Source organism: Mobula birostris, chromosome 4 (assembly GCF_030028105.1).
Source record: "Mobula birostris isolate sMobBir1 chromosome 4, sMobBir1.hap1, whole genome shotgun sequence".
Taxonomy (NCBI): domain Eukaryota; kingdom Metazoa; phylum Chordata; class Chondrichthyes; order Myliobatiformes; family Myliobatidae; genus Mobula; species Mobula birostris.
The window spans coordinates 159,700,486-159,720,890 of NC_092373.1; the positions used below are offsets into that span (position 1 = coordinate 159,700,486).

The window sequence follows — 20,405 nt, forward strand, 5'->3', positions numbered from 1 at the left end:
TGTATTCTAATAAAATGCAAGTTACAAAGCAGGAAGTCCAAGATAAAAAATGCTCGCATTACTAACAATAGGTGAGAGGAAAGACGATAAAGGGAACAAGTGTGAGAAAGCAAAACACGTCACGAGAAGTACTGCAACTGAGATAAATTTGCATGGTGAAAATGCATTTATCTAAACACTGGAGAAGGACAAGGGAATGCGAATCTGGAATATTAGCCTATATTGTATACTCTTTGAATTCAAGGACAGTGCAGGGTTATCAGAAGGTTTTAGTAAACATGTGCCAAAAGCAACTGAGGGTATTTGTGCATCGAGCAATACCGGAATAAAATTTAATCACAAAGATCAGACACTGCATGGCTTTCATAGCTCAGTTATGTTGAAACTTTCCTGAAACTTGAAGCAACCTAATATTTAGATCAATTATCGCTCAAGAATCCACTTGTCAAAAAACAGTCAACTCTACAAATGTCCATTGGTGATCTATCCCCAACTGCCTGCAGGTGAGGTGCAACTAACTGACTTTAATCTGCCATTTCAAAAGACTCAAAGCATAGGATTGATAAAGTGGATAAGCTGGAGCACACGTAGGCTGGACCAGACCAGAATGGTAGGTTTCCTTTCCTGAAGCACAGTAGCAAATCAGTTGGAATTGTCTGATGGCCTCATAGCAACCTTTCACTTCTTTTCCAATTGAAATTATTTAAATCCTTGACAAAATCCAAGCTTACATTCTTCTATAATTTGTCCAGTTATATAATTACATGGCATAGAGTACTTCATAATCAACAGGGAGGAAAACAACCAACCAATCAAAACCACAGTTTGCACTAATTTAACTCAATCGAAGGCTCATGCCTCTACACTTCACCTATTCTTCTCTTGTGAAGCTCTCTGAACCTGCTGCTCTTCTACACTGCAACAACTTCCCAGGAAAATATGAACAAACCTCAGAAATGTAAAGGCACCAATATGCAACACGTCTGCAAATACTTAAAAAAAAAAATAGAAGGTTGCATCTTGCTAATAAAACACAAGGCAGCAAAGAAGGCAGATACTTTTTTTTACATTAAACTGTGCAGTGTTGATGGCAGGTTAACCAGCAAATGATTGGCTTATACAACAAGACAAAATTGATGTCACTTTATCATTCTACTACTACTAAAGAATAACAAGTCAGAGAAATTAGGTACAATGATTACATTAGGAAACAGTAGTAGAATTAACTCTACTTTCTTATAATTAGTCTGTTTTTGAAAATACATGATGTGTGACAGTTGTAGCTGAAACCAGTACATTAAACCATGTTCTGGAAAATGGCTTACATTGGAACTTCTGTATAATTGCCTGGTCTGCATGGTTCCAATGTGAAATGTACAGGATAATGTAACAATATTAATAGCCATCTAGAACAAAACCATACAAACTTATCTAGTCACAGCTGCCAATGCAGTTCAAGGTTCAACTTAAAGTTGACACTTGGAGTTTCGTCATTTGCCGTTGAAGCTAATAATGCACCACTAAAATGATTGACGTCAGTATTACTTTATTGTGCCTTCTGTGATAGTGTTGATTTACAAGTAAGATGAACTAAGTGACCAAAAATGCACCAAAAGCAACTTGGCAAGAGCTCAAGAGGTGAACTTAATAATATGTAACACACACAAAATGTTGGAGGAACTCAGCAGGCCAGGCAGCATCTACGAAAAAGAGTATAATTGATGTTTCGGGCTGAGATCCTTAATAATATGCTGGGTCCTACCATATCCATCACTACAAGTGTGGACTACACTTTCCTAACCTGTATGTTACTGTACAAACACACTTATGCAGTGTTTATTTCAATGCCCCCAGCAGTTGTCTAAATCAGGGGTCCCCAAACTTTTTTTGCACCGCGGACCGGTTTAATATTTACAATATTCTTGCGGACCGGCTGACTGTGGGGAGGGTGGGGTGTTCAAGTAGGGTTAAACTCACCTCAACATGTCTTTTACAGTTAGGGTTGCCAACTTTCTCACTCCCAAATAAGGGACAAAAATAGCAGTCAAATACAGGACACTTGTGTTTACCCCAAGAAAGACTACCATGACCATGAAGCCTTGCGCGGGCACCTGTGTGGATGCGTGGCGTGTACTTGTGCGTACGTGCCAATTTTTTTCCCACAAATCAGGCTTAATTTTGGCTTAATTTTCCCGACTATACTGTACATACATTATTTCTACTTTATATAGGCTGTGTATTTATCATATCATTCCTGCTTTTACTATATGTTAGTATTATTTTAGGTTTTATGTGTTATTTGGTATGATTTGGTAGGTTATTTTTTGGGTCTGGGAACACTCAAAAATTTTTCCCATATAATAGTAATTGCTTCTTTGCTTTAAGCCATTTTGGCATGGAAGGTTTCATAGGAACGCTCTACCTTAACAGGGGAAGTACGGGACAAGGGCGGTCCCATATGGGACAAACCAATTTAGCCCAATATACGGGATGTCCCAGCAAATACGGGACAGTTGGCAACCCTATGTTCAAGTTCAATAGTGCGTGACAGGGAATGAGGAAAGGTGCAGCTGACTCAAATCGTTTCCTCGCGGTCCAGTAGCACATGCTTGGCGGACCGGTAGTTGGGGACCACTGGTCTAAATTACACATATGTAGTACAGGAAAGGATGGTTGTATATTTCCTATTCACAAGATTTATCTCCAATACGGTAAAGTAAATAACTTTGCAATAATGTGCAACAAATTGTGTCTCCCTTTCTTGAAAACATTGTAACGGCAAAATGCTGATAAGGTTCCCTATAAATTCACCCAGGATATTAGACTTTCTTTTTAGAACCAGCACTACTGCCCTCTGATGTCTATGCTTTACAGGGACATTTGATAATAACAATTCTGCCATTTTCACTAAGTAACTGCCAATTTTATGATAGTAGACCCAAGATATTCAAGATGATGTCTTATGAACTAACTATTGTGTCCTTCCTTGTGAAAGGATATATGGTGGTCCTTAATAAATTTTGAATAATTGTGCTAAACAAAAGACATCTACTCCAGTTTTAAATAAATGTTAACTTAAAACACGGCTTTTTTACCAACACACTACCAGAGGCTTAGAAGAAGGAAATTAAACCTCACCGTTGGAGGGTGAATAGGATCGGCCAGGCTTCTCCTGGACTGTCTTCCGTATTTTCCGAGTGGCCCACTAAAAAATGCAAACAGCACTTTGATCAGTTACAGGTCCATGTGACCCTCAGATTTCAATTATACATGACCATTCCACAGATTACTGCTCTTGTGTTATTCACATGCAGTAGTGAAAATACCAACCAGGTCTTTACATTGTAAAACTAATCAGCTACATACTTTCTTCCATAAAATAGTGTGACTGAGAATATTGATGGGATGAAGTAATGGCAGGAGAGTGCAAGGTGGATTGGTGCGTGACATAGGAGTTGAACTGTGACCAATCGCTGACCAGGGCGAAGTGAAGACAGCTACCATTTCAATCAGGTCCACACTCAAGATTCAAAAGGCAAAACTTTGTAACAATTTTTCCGGAGTTGAACAGTGACCAATTGCTGAGCAGAAATTATTAGAAATGGCGAATAAAAATAATGCAAGCACAAGTGGAGCTGCCAGTGCAGAGTAGTCCTGTAGCCATACCCCTCAATAATAACTATTACACTTTAGATACTGTTGAGGGGAGTGACCTACTTGGGTGGGGAGCCACAGCAACCTGGTCACTGGCACTGAGTCTGGTGCTGTGGTTCAGAAAAGAAGAGAGGTGAAGAGGACTGCAGTGGTGTTAGGAGATTCCATAGTCAGAGGAAAAGAGATGAGATTCTGTGGGTGCAACAGAGACACCTGGATGGCATGTTACCTCCCAGGTGCCAGGGTCCGGGATGTCTTGGATCGGGTCCATGGCATTCTCATGGAGGAGGGTGAGCAGCCAGTAGTCCTGGTACAAATTGACACCAATGACATAGGTAGAAAAAGTGACGAGAGATTTTAGGGAGCTAGGTAGAAAGCTGAAAAACAGGACCTCCAGGTTAGTAATCTCTGGATTGCTGCCCGTACCACATGCCAGTGAGGGTAAGAATAGGACAATTTGGCAGGTAAATATGTGGCTGAGGAACCAGTGCAGGGGGCAGGGGTTCAGATTTATATATCATTGGGATCTCTTCTGTATACAAAGGGGACGGGTTACAGCTGAACCCATGGGCGACCAATATCCTTGCAGGCAGGTTTGCTAGCATTGTTCAGCAGGGTTTAATTTAATTTGGTGGGATGATAGGAAGTGGAGTGATAGTGCTGAGGATGGGGTAGTTGATTTACAAATAGTGGCAGTGTGTAGTGAGACGGCTAGCAAGGAAAGGCTGATGAAAGGGAAAAATTTCAGTCAACAGGATGAGTTACAATATAAAAGGTAGACAAAATTGAAAAGGGTGAACACAAGATTGAAGGTGTTACATTTGAATGCAAACAGTATATGGAATAAGGTAGATCAACTTGTAGCACAGTTACAGACGGGCATGTATGATGTTGTGGGCATCACTGAATCAAGGTTGAAAGAAGATCACAGCTGGGAGTTTAACATCCAAGGATACAAATTGTATCGAAAGGACAAGCAGGTAGGCAGAGGGGGTGGTGTGGCTCTGATGGTAAAAAAAATAAAATAATTAGAAAGAAGTGACACAAGGTTGGAAGATGTTGAATCATTGTGGGTAGAGCTAAGAAACTGCAAGGATAAAAATTAGGCTCCCAAAGAGTAATAAGGATGTTGGCTACAAATTGCAAAGGGAAATAGAAAATGCATGCCGAAAGTTATCATAGTCATGGGGGATTTCAATATGGTGGTAGATTGGGAAAATCAGGTTTGTGCTAGGTTCCAAGAGGGAGGCTCTCTAGAAAGCCTATGAGATAGCATTATAGAGCAGATTGTGGTTGAGCACACCAAGAGATCAGCTAATCTAGTGTTGTGCAATGAACCAGAATTGATTAGAGAGCTTAAGGTAAAGAAACCCTTAGGGCCAAGTGATCATGATATGGTAGAATTCACCCTGCAATCTGAGAAGAAGCAGCTAAAGTCAGATGTATCAGTATTACAATGGAGAAAAGGGAATTACAGAGGCACGAGATAGGAGCTGGCCAAAACTGATGATAGCAGAACAGCAACAGCTGGAATTTTTGGAAGCAATTCAGAAGGCACAGGATATATACATCTCCAAGAGGAAGAACTAGTCTAAAGACAAGATGACATAACCATGACTAACAAAAGGAGTCAAAGCCAACACAAAACCAAAGACAGGGTATATAATAGAGCAAAGTTTAGTAGAAAGTTAGAGAATTGGGAAGCTTTTAAAAACCATCAGAAGGCAAGAGTGGATATTGGACCACTGGAAAATGACACAGGGAAGGTATTAATGGGGGACAAAGAAATGGCAGATGAACTGAATATGTATTTTGCCTTAGTCTTCACTATAGAAGACACTAGCAATATGCCAAAGATTTGCGAGTATCAGGGGTTGGAAGTCTGCAAAGTTGCTGTTACTAGGGAAAAGGTTTTTGGGAAACTGAAAAGTCTGAAGGTAGATTAAGTCACCAGGACCAGCTAGTATACACTCCAGAATTCTGAAAGAGGTGGCTGAAGGGATAGTGGAGGCATTAGTTATTTTCTTTCCAGAATCAACTGATTCTGGTATGGTTCCAGAGGAATGAAAAGTTGCAAATGTCACTCCACTCTTCAGGAAGGGAGAGAGGCAGAAGAAAGGAAATTAAAAGTCAGTTAATCTAACTTCAGTGGTTGGGAAGATGTTGGAGTCGATTGGTAAGGATATGGCTTCAGGGTACTTTGAGGCACATGATAAAATAGGCCATTGTCAGCATGGTCTCCTTAAGGAAAAATATTGCCTGACAAATCTGTTGGAATTCTTCGAAGAAATAACAAGAAGAATAGACAAAGGAGAATAAGTGGATGTTGTATACTTGGATTTTCACAAGGCCTTTGACAAAGCGCCACACATGAGACTGCTTAAAAAGTTAAGAGCCTACGATATTACAGGAAAGGTACTAGGATGGATAAAGCAGTGGCTGATTGGCAGGAGGCAAAGACTGGGAATAAAGGGAGCCTTTTCTGGTTGGCTTCCAGCGACTAGTGGTGTTCCACAGGGGTCTGTGTTGGGACTGATTCTTTTTATGTTATCTATCAATGATTTGGATGACAGACTTGATGGTTTTGTGGCAAAATTTGTGCATGATACATAGGTGGAGGGACAGGTAGTTCTGAGGAAGTTGAGAGGCTACAGAAGGACTTAGACAGATTAGGAGAAGAGGTAGATAGATTACAGTGTCGGGAAATGTATAGTTATGCACTTTGGTAGAAGAAATAAAAGGGTAGGCCAGTTTCTAAATGGAGAGAGTATTAAAACAATCAGAGGTGCAAAGGGATTTGGGAGTCCTCGTGCAGGATTCCCTAAAGATAATTTGCAGGTTGAATCGGTGGTGAGGTAGGTAAATGCAATGTTGGCATTCATTTCAAGAAGACTAGAATATAAAAGCAAGGATGTAATGCTGAGACTTTATAAAGCACAGGGGAGGCCTCACTTGGAATATTATGAGCAGTTTTGAGCCCTTATCTAAGAATGGATGTGCTGACATTGGAGAGGGTTCAAAGGAGGTTCACAAAAAATGATACCGGGATTTAAAGGCTTGTCATATAAAGAGTATTTGATAGCTCTGGGCCTCTACTCACTGGAATTCAAATGAATGAGGGGTGACTTTATTGAAACCTAACAAATTTTGAAAGGCCACGAAAAAGGGGATGTTTCCTATGGTGAGGGAGTCCAAGACCAGAGAATCATCTCAGAATAGAGGGTCATCATGTTAGAATGGTGACGAGCAGGAATTTCTTCAGCCAGAGAGTCATGAATCTGTGGAATTTGTTGCCACAGGCAGCTGTGGAGGCCAAGTCATTGGGTATATTTAGGCAGAGGTGGACAGATTCTTGATTAGTCACAGCAGGATGGGATATGGGGAGATGGCTGGAGATTGGGGCTGAGAGGGAAAATGGATCAACCATGATGAAATAGTCGAGAAGACTCAATGGGCCAAATAGCTTAATTCTGCTCTTGTATCTTATGGCCATGGTCTTATACTAGTTTAGGTTGTGTATGGTGGTATTGGGAAAGGTGTTGCTTTCACTTGTAGGGGCTTGCTGTTGCAAATAGCATATGTGCCTGTGTTAACTAATCTATACACTCTCCAACTTTCTCTTTCATCTTCACTTTATTTAGAAACATAGAAAATCTACAGCACAATACAGGCCCTTCGGCCCACAAAGTTGTGCCGAACATGTCCCTTCCTTAGAAATTACTAGGCTTACCCATAGCCCTCTATTTTCCTAAGCTCCATACACCTATCCAAAAGTCTCTTAAAAGACCCTATCAGAGCCCTGCTGGCAGCCAATGGGGTAACACCTTTTTGAACTTGCTCCTACCTTATCTATCTTTATGTTTCCTACCAGTTTTCTGAAACCTTATTATAAATCTCAATATTGCTCTATTATGTCTTTGAGAAAGACTAAAGCCTCTGCAAAAGAAAAAGATGATTCTCCAACCACTTTGGAATCAATTCGAGATTTCCTTAACAAGCAAAGGACAGAAATCTCTGAGGAATTTCAACATCTTAATGTCAAGTTGGACACTATTCAACAAACTCTAATCGAACATGAAAAGCGAATTACGGAGAATAAAGAAACTTTGTCGATACTGGAAGCAGACTTAGAAGACATGAGTAAGCTCTGCAAAAAATTATCATTGTCTAATGAAAAATTATCAAAGAAGATTTCCAACCTGGAAAGCAGAAGCAGAAGGAACAATCTACATATTCTGGGTCTTGAAGAATCAATTGAAGATGCCCACCCATGGAGTTCTTTGCAAACTTTCTGAAGCAGCTATTCCCTGATTTATTGCCGTCTGAGCCTAAGTTGGACTGCGCCCACCGGTAACTGGACCCCAAACCAAAGCTGGGGGAGCGACCTAGGTCAGTTATTTTATGTTTTCATGAATTTCATACTAAGGAGCTTTTAATCCATCATACCCATCGAGGAGGAATGATCGATTACAATGGGAAGATGATCAGATTCATGGAAGATTATACATCAGAGGTTATGGCTGAACGTGCTAAGTATAAAGAGGTCATGTCGCTGCTTTGTAATAAAGGGTTTAACCCTCTCTTCACTTCCCGGCACATCTTAGAATCGTTCTGAAAAATGGTGTGCAGAAATGGCTGGGATCGGTTGAACACGCACAGAAGTTTTTGAAAGCAGAAGATTAATTGCATTATATCTCTTACAAGAGCAATTATCTTTTTAATGTTGGATAGAATAAGGTTTTAATAAACCTACGTTTTGACCGTTTATATATCTTGTTTTTTGATATTGTCTTTGATATTTTTTACTTTATTCTTTTTTTGAGGTTTTTCTATTTTTTTTGAAATTGTTAAAATGAATCCTCTTACATTTTGGATTTCTGATCTAAGTTTTTTTTTGTCTGTTTTGCCTTGGTAGGAACATAATAACCTTGAATGATTGGAGTTTTGTCAGCAGGATTTCTTTGGGAGGGTTGTCTTTAGGATTTAGCATGCCGACTGTCTTTTGGCTGGCTTTTTGGCTTTGGGAGGGGGGAGGGGAGGGGTTTCTATTTTCTCTGGAAGCTGGGTTGGGCTACCACCCAAATTTTCTGTTTGAGTACCTTATTTTATGGTTTGTTCTCTGGTTCTAGTAATTTATGGTCAGGTCTTTTAACTCTTCTATTAATTAGTATTTAAAATGGATCAAAATATTAATTTACTTAGTTTTAATGTGAAAGGGTTAAATCATCCTGTGAAACAGAATAAGATTTTTGCTTATATTAAAAAGTTAAGGGCCCCATTATTTTTCTACAAGAAACGCATGTACGTAGTTGTGACAACGCATGCCTTTTTAATCAGAGGAGGGGTCTACAATTTCATTCTTCATTTAGAGCAAAATCTTGAGGGTCTCCATTCTTATAGACAATACAATTTCTTTTGTTCAACATAAGATTGCCTCTGACCCTAGTGGGTGATTTGTCATAGTGTCAAGGAAACTAGATAATAAATTAATTGTAATTGCTAATGTGTACGCCCTCAATGTGGATGACACAGGATTTGAGTGTTTCTTTTCATTCCTGCCAGATTTGAGTCTTTATTCTTTAGTGATGGGAAGAGATTTCAATTGTTGTCTAGACCCAGTATTAGATCATTCTTCTCTTAAATCAGCCACACCTAATAAATCAGCTTTATTTATTCAATCTTTCTAACGAAATGTGATATTGTTGATGTCTGGCGCTTTTTTCACCCAGCAGAAAGGCAGTATTCATTCTTCTCTCATGTCCATCATTCCTATACCACAATTGATTTTTTTTATTGATAATCAAATGATTCCATTAGTTCGCTCCATTGAATATAAAGAAATAGCTGTATCCGACTATTCTCCTGTATTTCTATCTTTAAATCTTCCTGGTTTCACTCATATGAACAGACCCTGGCATTTTAATTAAACTTGGTTATCTGATAAGGACTTTCTAAAATTTCTGGAGAATCAAATTACTCTTTTTTTTTGAAGAAAATGCATTGGAAGAGACTTCTAGTCTTATCATTTGGGACGCTTTTAAGGCATATATTAGAGGACAAATTATCTCCTATACTGCATATATTAAGAAAAAAGCTAATAAACAGAGAACTGATTTAGTTAATCAATTAAAACAATTAGACCAGAAATATGCTTTGGCACCAGACCCTGAACTATACAAAAGATGTATTGAAATTAAAACTAAATATGATCTTCTTATAACGTATCCAATTGAAAGCCAACTTTTAAAAGATAGATGCCAATTCTATATACATGGAGAAAAAGCCGGTAAACTATTGGCTAGTCAATTGAAGACCTTTATAGCTAAATGGCAAATTAAAGAAATTCGCAAAACCAATGTTGATATGACAACTGACCATTTTGAAATAAATGACACTTTTAGAGAATTTTATTCTAAACTGTATAGTTCTGATTTTGTTAAAGACAATACTGCAATGAACAATATTTTAGATCAATTACATATTCCTGGACTTTCAGTTGATAATTGAAAGCAGTTGGATCAACCTATTTCTCAGGAGGAAATCACTGAGGCTATATGTTCATTGCATTCTGGGAAACCTCCAGGACCTGATGGACTCTCTGGAGAATTTCATAAGGCTTTTTCTTCATTGCTTATACCTCATTTATGTTCTACCCTTACTGATTCCTTCAAGGTGGGTAGGTTGCCACAGTCTTTTTATGAAGCTTCCATTTCACTTATTCTTAAAAAGAAAAAGAATTCCACTGAATGCTCTTCATATAGACCAATCCCAATCTCTTTACTCAATGTTGATGCTAAGATCCTCTCTAAAGTTTTGGCCCATAGACTCGAAAATATTATACCTTCTATAATATCTGATGATCAGACAGGATTTCAAACAAAATCGATATTCCCATTTTAATATATGCCGACTGTTAAATGTTATGTATTCTCCATCCAAGGAAATATTGGAATGTGTGATTTCTCTGGATGCGGAGAAGGCTTTTGACCGAGTTGAATGGAATTACCTATTTAAAACCTTATAAAAATTAAATTTTGGCCCAATTTTATTCATTGGATTAAATTACTTTACTTATCTCCCTCTGCTCAGGTCCTTACTAACTTTCAGAATTCTAAACCAATTACACTCCAACGTGGAACCAGACAAGGATGTCTGTTGAGCCCTTCGTTTTTTGATTTGGTATTAGAACCTTTAGCAATTGCCTTTCAGGAGTCTAAAGATATCACCGGTATCTTAAGGAAAGGTACTATTCATAAAGTCTCACTTTACAATGATGACCTATTGCTTTTTATATCTAATGTTACAACTTCTTCACCCTCTATGTTTCTTTTACTGACTAATTTTAGTCAGTTTTTGGATATAAATTGACTTTATATAAGAGTGAATTGTTTCCTTTAAATAATTTGATACCAACCAACTGATATTAACCTACCTTTTGAAATTGTAAGAAAACAATTTACATATTTGGGTGTAAAAATCACTAAGAATTATAAAGATCTATTTAAAGAAAATTTTCTAACCTTAATGAATTATGTGAAAAAGACACTTTCTAATTGGTCGCCTCTCTCTTTATCATTGATTGGTCCAATTAATTTTATTAAAATGAATATTTTACCTAAACTTATATACCTTTTTCAAGCTATATCTGTTTTTATTCCTAAGTCTTTTTTTGATCCTTTTGATTCGATTCTTTCTTCCTATATATGGAAGAACAAAAAACCCCAATTAAATAAAACCCACCATCAAAAAATTAAAAAGAATGGAGGCCTTGCTCTACCCAATTTTAGGCTATATTGTTGGGCAATTAACATACAAAATCTTACGTTCTGGTTATATTATATTAATCGTGAGGATTGTCCAATATGGGTCTTTTTGGAAGCCAACTCTGTTACAAAATTTTCTATTATTTCTCTTCTCTGATCCTCTCTTCCTTTATCTTTAAATAAATTAACTGACAGTTTGGTGGTTAAACACACTTTGAGGACCTGGCTACAGGTTAGAAAACATTTCGGTTTATTGAGATTTTCCCTTTCTAGTCCTAATTTTTCCAATTTTTTTTAAACCATCTACAACCGATCTGTTTTTTAGAGAACGGAATAGATTAGGCATTAAACAATTTCAGGATCTGTTTGTTGGAGAGATTCTTTATTCTTTTGAGCAGCTCTCAGTGAAATATAACCTATCAAATACCCACTTTTTTCAATATCTACAGATTAGAGATTTTTTGAGATCTAAACTACATATATTTCCTACCAGCCCAGATAAGAATAGATGTAATTTTTAATTTGAAACCTTTTGATAATGGCTTATTATCTTATATTTGTGGTCTGTTGTTGGGACTGAGAATGGCTCCTTTAGACGAAATTAAAAAAGATTGGGAAAAGGATTTACAGACTTCATTATCTGATGAGACCTGGAGGGCTATTTTCAAAATGGTTAATTCTTCATCGTTATGTGCTCATCATTCCGTCCCACAATTTAAAGTGGTACATAGGGCTCATATGTCTAAAGACAAACTCTCTCGTTTTTTTGCAGATATATCTCCTCATTGTGACAGATGTAATAATGAAGAGGCTTCATTAATTCATATGTTTTGGTCATGTTCGAGCCTTGAAAAATATTGGAAAGAAGTATTCCAAACTTTTTCTGTACTTTTAAAAGTTAATTTTAAGCCCAATCCTTTGACTGCCTTATTTGGTATTGTTGAGGAAAGAGCTATAATTTTGGAGCCTTCTCATTTGCAGGTACTGGATTTTATTTCACTTATGGCTAGGAGGGCGATCTTGCTTAAATGGAAGAAGGTTGCCCCCCCCCACACATACTCTCAATGGTTATGTGATGTTATGTCATGTTTAAATTTAGAGAAGATTCGTTGATCGATTTCTGATTCTAACCAAGATTTTCAAACGCTATGGGGACCCTTTCTGAACTATTTAAAAATTCTTTGAATTGTTATTGTTATTAAAATATAGATCTGGGATATTATAAAATACTATATGGTAAAGTACTCTTTTTTTCTCTTGTTTTTTTAACAACCAGCTTTGTCTTGGTAGTGGGTGTAGATTTTTTTATATAATATAATTAACCATATTATTGTATTTCATAATTAAATTTATTTTATTTGATTGATCATGAATATGGGATACCATGATTGTATCAGTGTGATTTATATATAGTGCATTTTGTGCTATCTTATTTTGATTTATAATAAGTATCCTTATGAATTCTGTATTTGTGTACAGTATATGAAATTTAATAAAAATATTGGAAAAAGAAAGAAAAGACCCTATCATATCCGCCTCTACCACGGTTGCTGGCAGCCCATTCCACACACTCACCACTGTCTGCGTAAAAAACTTACACCTGACATCTCCTCTGTACCTAGCCCCCAGCACCTTCAACCTGTGTCCTCTTGTGGCAACCATTTCAGCCCTGAGAAAAGCCTCTGACATACAATCAACGCCTCTCATCATCTTATACACCTCAATCAGGTCACCTCTCATCCTCCGTCGCTCCAAGGAGAAAAGGCCAAGTTCACTCAACCTGTTTTCATAAGGCATGCTCCCCAATCCAGGCAACATCCTCGTAAATCTCCTCTGCACCCTTTCTATGGTTTCCAGAGCCTTCCTGTAGTGAGGTGACCAGAAATGAGCACAGTACTCCATGTGGGGTCTGACCAGGGTCCTATGTAGCTGCAACATTACCTCTTGGCTCTTAAACTCAATCCCACGATTGATGAAGGCCAGTGCACCGTATGCCTTCTTAACCACAGAGTCAACCTGTGCAGCTGCTTTGAGCGTCCTATGGACTCGGACCCCAAGATCCCTCTGATCCTCCACACTGCCAAGAGTCTTACCATTAATACTATATTCTACTATCATATTTGACCTACCAAAATGAAGCACTTCAATTTATTTGGGTTGAACTCCATCTGCCAATTCTCAGCCCAGTTTTGCATCCTATCAATGTCCCGCTGTAACCTCTGACAGCCCTCCACACTATCCACAACACCTCCAACCTTTGTGTCATCAGCAAACTTACTAACCCATCCCTCACCTCATCCAGGTCATTTATAAAAATCACAAAGAGTAAGGGTCCCAGAACAGATCCCTGTGGCACACCACACAGGTCACCGACCTCCATGCAGAATATGACCTGTCTATAACCACTCTTTGCCTTCTGTAGGCAAGCCAGTTCTGGATCCACAAAGCAATTTCCCCTTGGATCCCATGCCTCTTTACTTTCTCAATAAGCCTTGCATGAGGTACCTTATCAAATGCCTTGCTTTAGTCCTGCTTTAAAAAATATTTACTCTCCTAAAATCAAAAAGAATAAAAGAAATCAAAGACACTAATCTGTGCCACGTTATGAACTATACTACAACCTCAGTGAGTTATTGGACTTATACACAGACCAATCTCAAGTTTATTTCAATCTGAATTATGGCATTATCAAATGTCAATCACAACATTACATCCCACTCCCCTGCTGCTCTCCCACAACATAAAGGGCTGAAATATTTAATAGGATAGCCATTAAAGGCTTTGATTCACAGCCCTGATGTCTGTTCCTGCCAATATGTCAAGAGAAAAATGCAGCAAGATTTTTTAAGTTATTTTCCCTTTTCAGAGTTAGCAAAGCATTTGAAAGATTGAAATGTAATTTTGTAATAAACACTACACAAGGCTAAAACTGTATCTCGGTGGCAATCACTGTTCTAGATGGGTTTATAAGAAATGTCTGGAAAGAAATTTCTTTTACCCAATTGAAATGTGCAAAACTAAATAGAAAGAACACCATGTTGCAACAAGAAGAGACAAGTGTAAAATTAATTCCACCTGCTTGTTACAACATGCTTCCCCAGTATTTTTTGTTTTCATTCGCTCTACTTACTTCAATGATATCACAAGGATACAGTGGGAGAGGGGAGGTTAGAGAGGAAGGATGAAATGGGGGTTGGAAAATGTGGGAGATGGGGGTTAGTGTGGAGCTATGAAGAAATAAAAACAAGGAACAGCTTGAATGCAGGGCAGCATAATATCATAGCAAGGATCTCTTCTCAGCCAACATCCACTCACATTGCCTGGTGCCTAACTCAAGGTATCTAAGAGAGCTTGGTAGCCAACCATCCTCCACCCTTTGAAATCTGCAAATGCAACAAGGGATGCCCATCAGACTAGAGTTACAAACAGTTCAGTTCCACACCACACAAACCTATTAACCTACATGAACAATATCAGTTTACTGCAAGTAATTGAATCTTTTTAAATATCATAAAGTAAAAAAATTAAGTTCTTTCCTACAAAAAGGGGCTGCACAAATCTGAAATGTACCAAGAGAGAAACAGAAGGTGAAATGAACAATGAACGTACAACAGTCTCTAACTGAGAAACTTCATGTTTCTATTGGTACCAATGTAAGTTCAAATAAACTTACCAATTAAGAAATATCTGTCAACAATATTTTCATCCAAAATCAGTTCCATTAAAAAAAAAGTTCCCATTATCTGCAACACACATAGAGGTTGCTGGTGAGCCAGGTAGCATCTATAGGAAGAGGTACAGTCGACGTTTCGGGCCGAGACCCTTCATCAGGACTAACTGAAGGAAGAGCTAGTAAGAGATTTGAAAGTGGGAGGGGGAGGGGGAGATCCACAATGATAGGAGAAGACAGGAGGGGGAGGGATGGAGCCAAGAGCTGGACAGTTGATTGGCAAAAGGGATATGAGAGGATCATGGGACGGGAGGTCTAGGGAGAAAGAAAGGGGGAGGGGGGAAGCCCAGAGGATGGGCAATAACGGATGGGGTACGAGGGGGAGGTGGGGCATTAACGGAAGTTAGAGAAGTCAATGTTCATCCAATTGGCGAGACCTGACGCAGACTGGGAGACTGTTTCGCTGAATACATACGCTCTGTCCGCCAGAGAAAGCAGGATCTCCCAGTGGCCACACATTTTAATTCCACGTCCCATTCCCATTCTGATACGTCTATCCACGGCCTCATCTACTGTCAAGATGAAGCCACACTCAGGTTGGAGGAACACCTTATATTCCGTCTGGGTAGCCTCCAACCCGATGGCATGAACATTGACTTCTCTAACTTCCGCTAATGCCCCACCTCCCCCTCGTACCCCATCCGTTATTGCCCATCCTCTGGACTTCCCCCTTCCCCTTTCTTTCTCCCTAGGCCTCCTGTCCCATGATCCTCTCATATCCCTTTTGCCAATCGACTGTCCAGCTCTTGGCTCCATCCCTCCCCCTCCTGTCTTCTCCTATCATTGTGGATCTCCCCCTCCCCCTTTCAAATCTCTTACTAGCTCTTCTTTCAGTTAGTCCTGACGAATGGTCTCGGCCCGAAACGTCGACTGTACCTCTTCCTAGAGATGCTGCCTGGCCTACTGCATTCACCAGCAACTTTTATGTATGTTGTTTGAAATTCCAGCATCTGCAGATTTCCTCGTGTTTGCTTCCCATTATGACCACAACTATCTACTTCGATATAAGTGCACTGGATGATCAGACAGAAAGGTATGTATCCAACCTACCTCATGACATTAAGATAGGGACACTGGATCTAAACAGATTGAGGACATCATGCAAACACATCATTACAATATCATAAATAGATGCAGAAAATAAACTGATACGTTAGTTTATTATTGTCACACATACTACCCAGGCACATAATTTCATCACATCAGTACATTGAGGTAGTATAAGTGAAAAGCAGTAACAGAATGCAGAATAGAGTTCAAAGTAAATTTATTATCAAAAGTCACCATATACAATCCTGAGATTCATTTTCTGTGTATCAGTACCTACACCAGGCTGCAGTTTATTGACTACAGCTCAGCATTCAACACAATCATGCCTCAGTTCTAATCAACAACCTCCAAAACCTGGGCCTCTCTACCTCCCTCTGCAACTGGACTTCCGCACCAGGAGACCACAGTCTGTACAGATCAGAAATAACATCTCCTCTGGGCTGACAACCAACACTGGCTCACCTCAAGGGTGCATGCCGAGCCCACTGCTATACTCCTTCTACACTTACGACTGTGTGGCTAGGCACAGCTCAAATGCCGACTATAAATTTGCCGATGACACAACTGTGTTGGCAGAATTTCAGATGGTGACGAGGAGGAGTACAGGAGCGAGACCGATTAACTGGTTGAGTGGTGTTGCAACACCAACCTTGCCCTCAAAGTCAGTAAGATCTTGGAATTGATTGTGGTCGTCAGGAAGGGGAAGTTAAAGAAACATGCACCAGTCCTCAGCAAAGGATCAGCAGTGGAAAGGTTGAGCAGTTTTAAGTTCCTGGGTGTCAACATCTCTGAAGATCTATCCTGAGCCTAATATATTAATGCAATTACAAAGAAGGCACAACAGTAGCTATATTTTATTAGGTGTTTGGGGATACTTGATATGTCACCAAGGACTCCAGCAAATTTCTACAGATGTACAATGGACAGCTTTCTAACTGGTTGTATGGCATGTGGTAAGGAGGGGGGTCACTGCACAGGAACAGAAAAAGCTGCAGGAATTTGTAAGCTCAGTCAGTTCTATCACAGGCACTAGCCTCCCCAGCTTTGAGGACACCTTCTAAAAGCAATGCCTCAAAAAGATGGTATCCATCATTAAGGACCCACATCACCCAGGACTTTCCTTTTTCACATTGCTACCATCCAGGAGGAGGTACAGGAGCCTGAAGACAAACACAATGTTTCAGGACCAGCTTTGTCCCCGCCACCTTCAGGTTTCTGAATGGCCGGTGAACCTATGAACACTGCCTCACTATTTTTGCTCTCTCTTTGCACCACTTAGTTTCTTCAGATGTACTTCTTATTGTAATTTATCAATTGTAAATTATGTATTGCAAAGTACTGTTGCTTCACAACAACAAACTGCGTGACATATGGCAGTGATAGTAAACCTGATTCTGATTATATTTTCTCTGATTCTTTATATGAATGTCATAGCTGTATAAAACCTTCATTAAAACACATCTGTACCAGGGCATTCTATTCCAGACAACACAGAAAGGATAAATTAGACTTGGGAGGAATGCACTGTAAGTTTACCATTGGTTAAATTGTGAGCAATTATACAACCTGGTACTTAAATAACTGGAAATTAAATAAGGAATAATTTGATTGAATACGTTCAAGGGAACTGAAACCATACAGAGCAATCATGTTGTAAGGAGTTCAGAATTAGGGAATTCTGTCCAGGAATTACAGACAGGTGTAAACATTAGAAGGAGCTTCAAACAGAAAAAGGTGATAGAATTCCAATTTTCTATTCTATAAATGGCTTGGTCAATTGTAAATATTAATGGTTGTCAATTAAAATTCCATTAAGGTAATATGAAAAAAATGAGTCTGTAGTTAAATCACTGATCAGCAGGCTTGAAGGATAAAATCACCATTGACATTTTTAAGAACTGATCAAATTAAACATGTTTTGTTTAACATATTAAACAAAAGCACTTACCTCAAGTGTCTTGACCAGAATCTTCATGTAAAGTTCTGTAATTCCCAGTGAAACACCAAACATGGCAGGCAACATAATGAGAGTAATCCCCAGGATCAGCCATATTGATAGCACCTTCAACACAAGTCCCCCAAATCCCTCCATCGACAGGTGCTCTCAGCGGCCAAGATGTCTGTGTCCTGCCCCGAAGATCGCACAAGTTAAAAGCAAGTTGAAGACCTTCAGGAATGGGTCACATTCCTGCACACACAAATGCTATGAGTTTAATATCTCAGACATCTCTGTACAAAAAAACTTATGGCACCCTTCACCAAAAACATCCCAAATGCTTCACATCGTGAACATTAGACCAAATCTAGCACTGAGCCACTTACACTTGGATTTGATCTAAATCTGGGCGAAAGATTTTAAGGAGCTGCTCAAAGAAATAAAGCAAAACTTCTGAGGATGCTGTAGTAGTTTCAGCATAGAAAGTTGAAGAAAAAACCAGTGACAGTGGGGTGAAAAAAGGCTATACAACAGATGAGAAAAGGAGAAACGTCTCATATAATTAGTTACCACACAGAAGGAAGCCGTTCAGCCTATCAAGTTGATGCTAGCTCAGAGTAATCCTATGCCTTCACTAATTTACCGGTAATCCATTTGGCCACAATGGTATCAACTTCCTCCAGCTTCTACCGCCCACTTACACCGAAGGCAATTTACAGTCGCTGCTTACAAAGCTGTACATCTTTGGGATGTGGAACAAAATTGAACCCTTTGAATAAAACCCACATGGACAGCGCCACAGGTCAGGGCTGAACCCCAATCACTGATGCTGTGGGGTAGCAGAACTTGGAACATTCGTTTTAAAGCAGGTTACGTTAACAAGCTGAAGTCAAGCCCCAATACTGTGCAAGAGAAAGCACTGAAACTTGACAAAACACCACTATTTACTGTAGACATCGGGACTCGTATTCTTACCAACATACTGCACACTGGAATGAACCTCAATACTGTTTAGAGGGAACCTACAATACCTCTGCTTCCCAATAAGGCAGGAGCAGAAAGCCACACCGTAAACCACCCTAGTGGAAAGTGGATTATAAAATGGATGTGCACCCTAAAGATCACTGGAGACCTGGGGGGAACCTATCCCAAACCAAAAGGGACTCGCCCATCGCGGTGGGAGTCATATACTGGGGGGTATGCCAGCCCATTGTGCATTTCTGACACAAACAAGAGAAAATCTGCAGATGCCGGAAATCCGAGCAACACACAAAATGCTGGAGGACCTCAGCAGGTCAGACAGCATCTACGGTAAAAAGTACAGTCGACGTTTCGGGCTGAAGCCCTTCGGCTGTCAGGTCCGCTGAGTTCCTCCAGCATTTTGTGAGGATTCCTGACAGCCCACTTATCGTCATTGGGAGAAAAGGGACGTACCACCCATCAACACACCGACTGCACCGTATTTTGGAACCAGCTCCCCTCTCCGATGGCAAGTGACAGCGCTCTCTGACAAGCGGTTGCCGCGGGTAAAGGCTAAAACTATCCAATTTTGCCAATTAAAAGGAGCCTTGCTACAGCACGAACGGATCACAGGCAGGCTCAGGCTCCGGCTCCGGCTCTTGCTCCGGTTTTGCTCCCTATTCCTATCTCTCACTCCGGATCCAGACTAAGTCTTGCAACTCACTATAGGCACGGTCCTAGAACTAGTCCGACTCCCGACTCTCCAATACACTCCTTTCGCTCGCTCCAAAACCGGGTTGGTTTCTTACTCCGGGTTTACTCGAGTCCAGCGTTCATCGGCTTCTTACCCCGCCCATCCGGAACTCCCAACTCGTTTGTTTTCCCGTCACTCCCAGACTTACCAAGGCTCAGCAAAAGAGTAGAGTTCGAGAGCCTAGGAGTGGGTGACTGTGCTGCGAGCGGAACATACCAGTGATCCTGTCGCTAACCCCCGTTTGATTTTCTCAGTAATTTAAACTCCTCCATTCTGTTTGTTTACGTTTTCTACGAACACATTATCACTCAGTCCTGCACTTCGCAGGATGTTCCCTCTCACACACACACCCACCAAAAAACCTCAACACACCTTCCCCCCCCCCTCCCGCGGTGGTGTAGTGGCATCAGCACTGGACTTCGAAGCCAATGATCCCGCGTTCGAATCCGGCCGGCTCCCTGTTGGGTTCCGCTAGCAATTTGGCCCCGTAAAAAATAGACCATGCTAAAATGGCAAAAATGGAAGCAACATAATATATATTTACAGTATATAATACAG

The 20,405-nt window shown here is 39.8% G+C and overlaps 1 protein-coding gene across 6 annotated transcripts in view; it reads right to left on the reverse strand.

Annotated features, from left to right (window-relative positions):
* The window catches only part of gpat3 (glycerol-3-phosphate acyltransferase 3), a 75,404-nt gene extending 55,227 nt beyond the window's left edge, over nucleotides 1-20,177 (reverse strand). Inside the window, exons 1-3 of one of the 6 annotated variants that reach the window (XM_072256327.1) lie at nucleotides 20,064-20,177; nucleotides 18,146-18,324; nucleotides 3,139-3,205 (exon numbers count right to left, since the gene is read on the reverse strand). In XM_072256327.1, the coding sequence (XP_072112428.1) occupies nucleotides 3,139-3,205; nucleotides 18,146-18,289 (211 nt within the window). In that variant the 5' untranslated portion in view covers nucleotides 18,290-18,324; nucleotides 20,064-20,177. Of the gene's footprint in view, nucleotides 1-3,138; nucleotides 3,206-18,145; nucleotides 18,325-19,108; nucleotides 19,128-19,567; nucleotides 19,663-19,817; nucleotides 19,952-19,995 lie in introns of those variants that run through there. The other 5 variants (XM_072256325.1, XM_072256324.1, XM_072256328.1 and 2 more) reach the window with 5 other exon arrangements.
* Nucleotides 20,178-20,405: the final 228 nt, after the last annotated feature.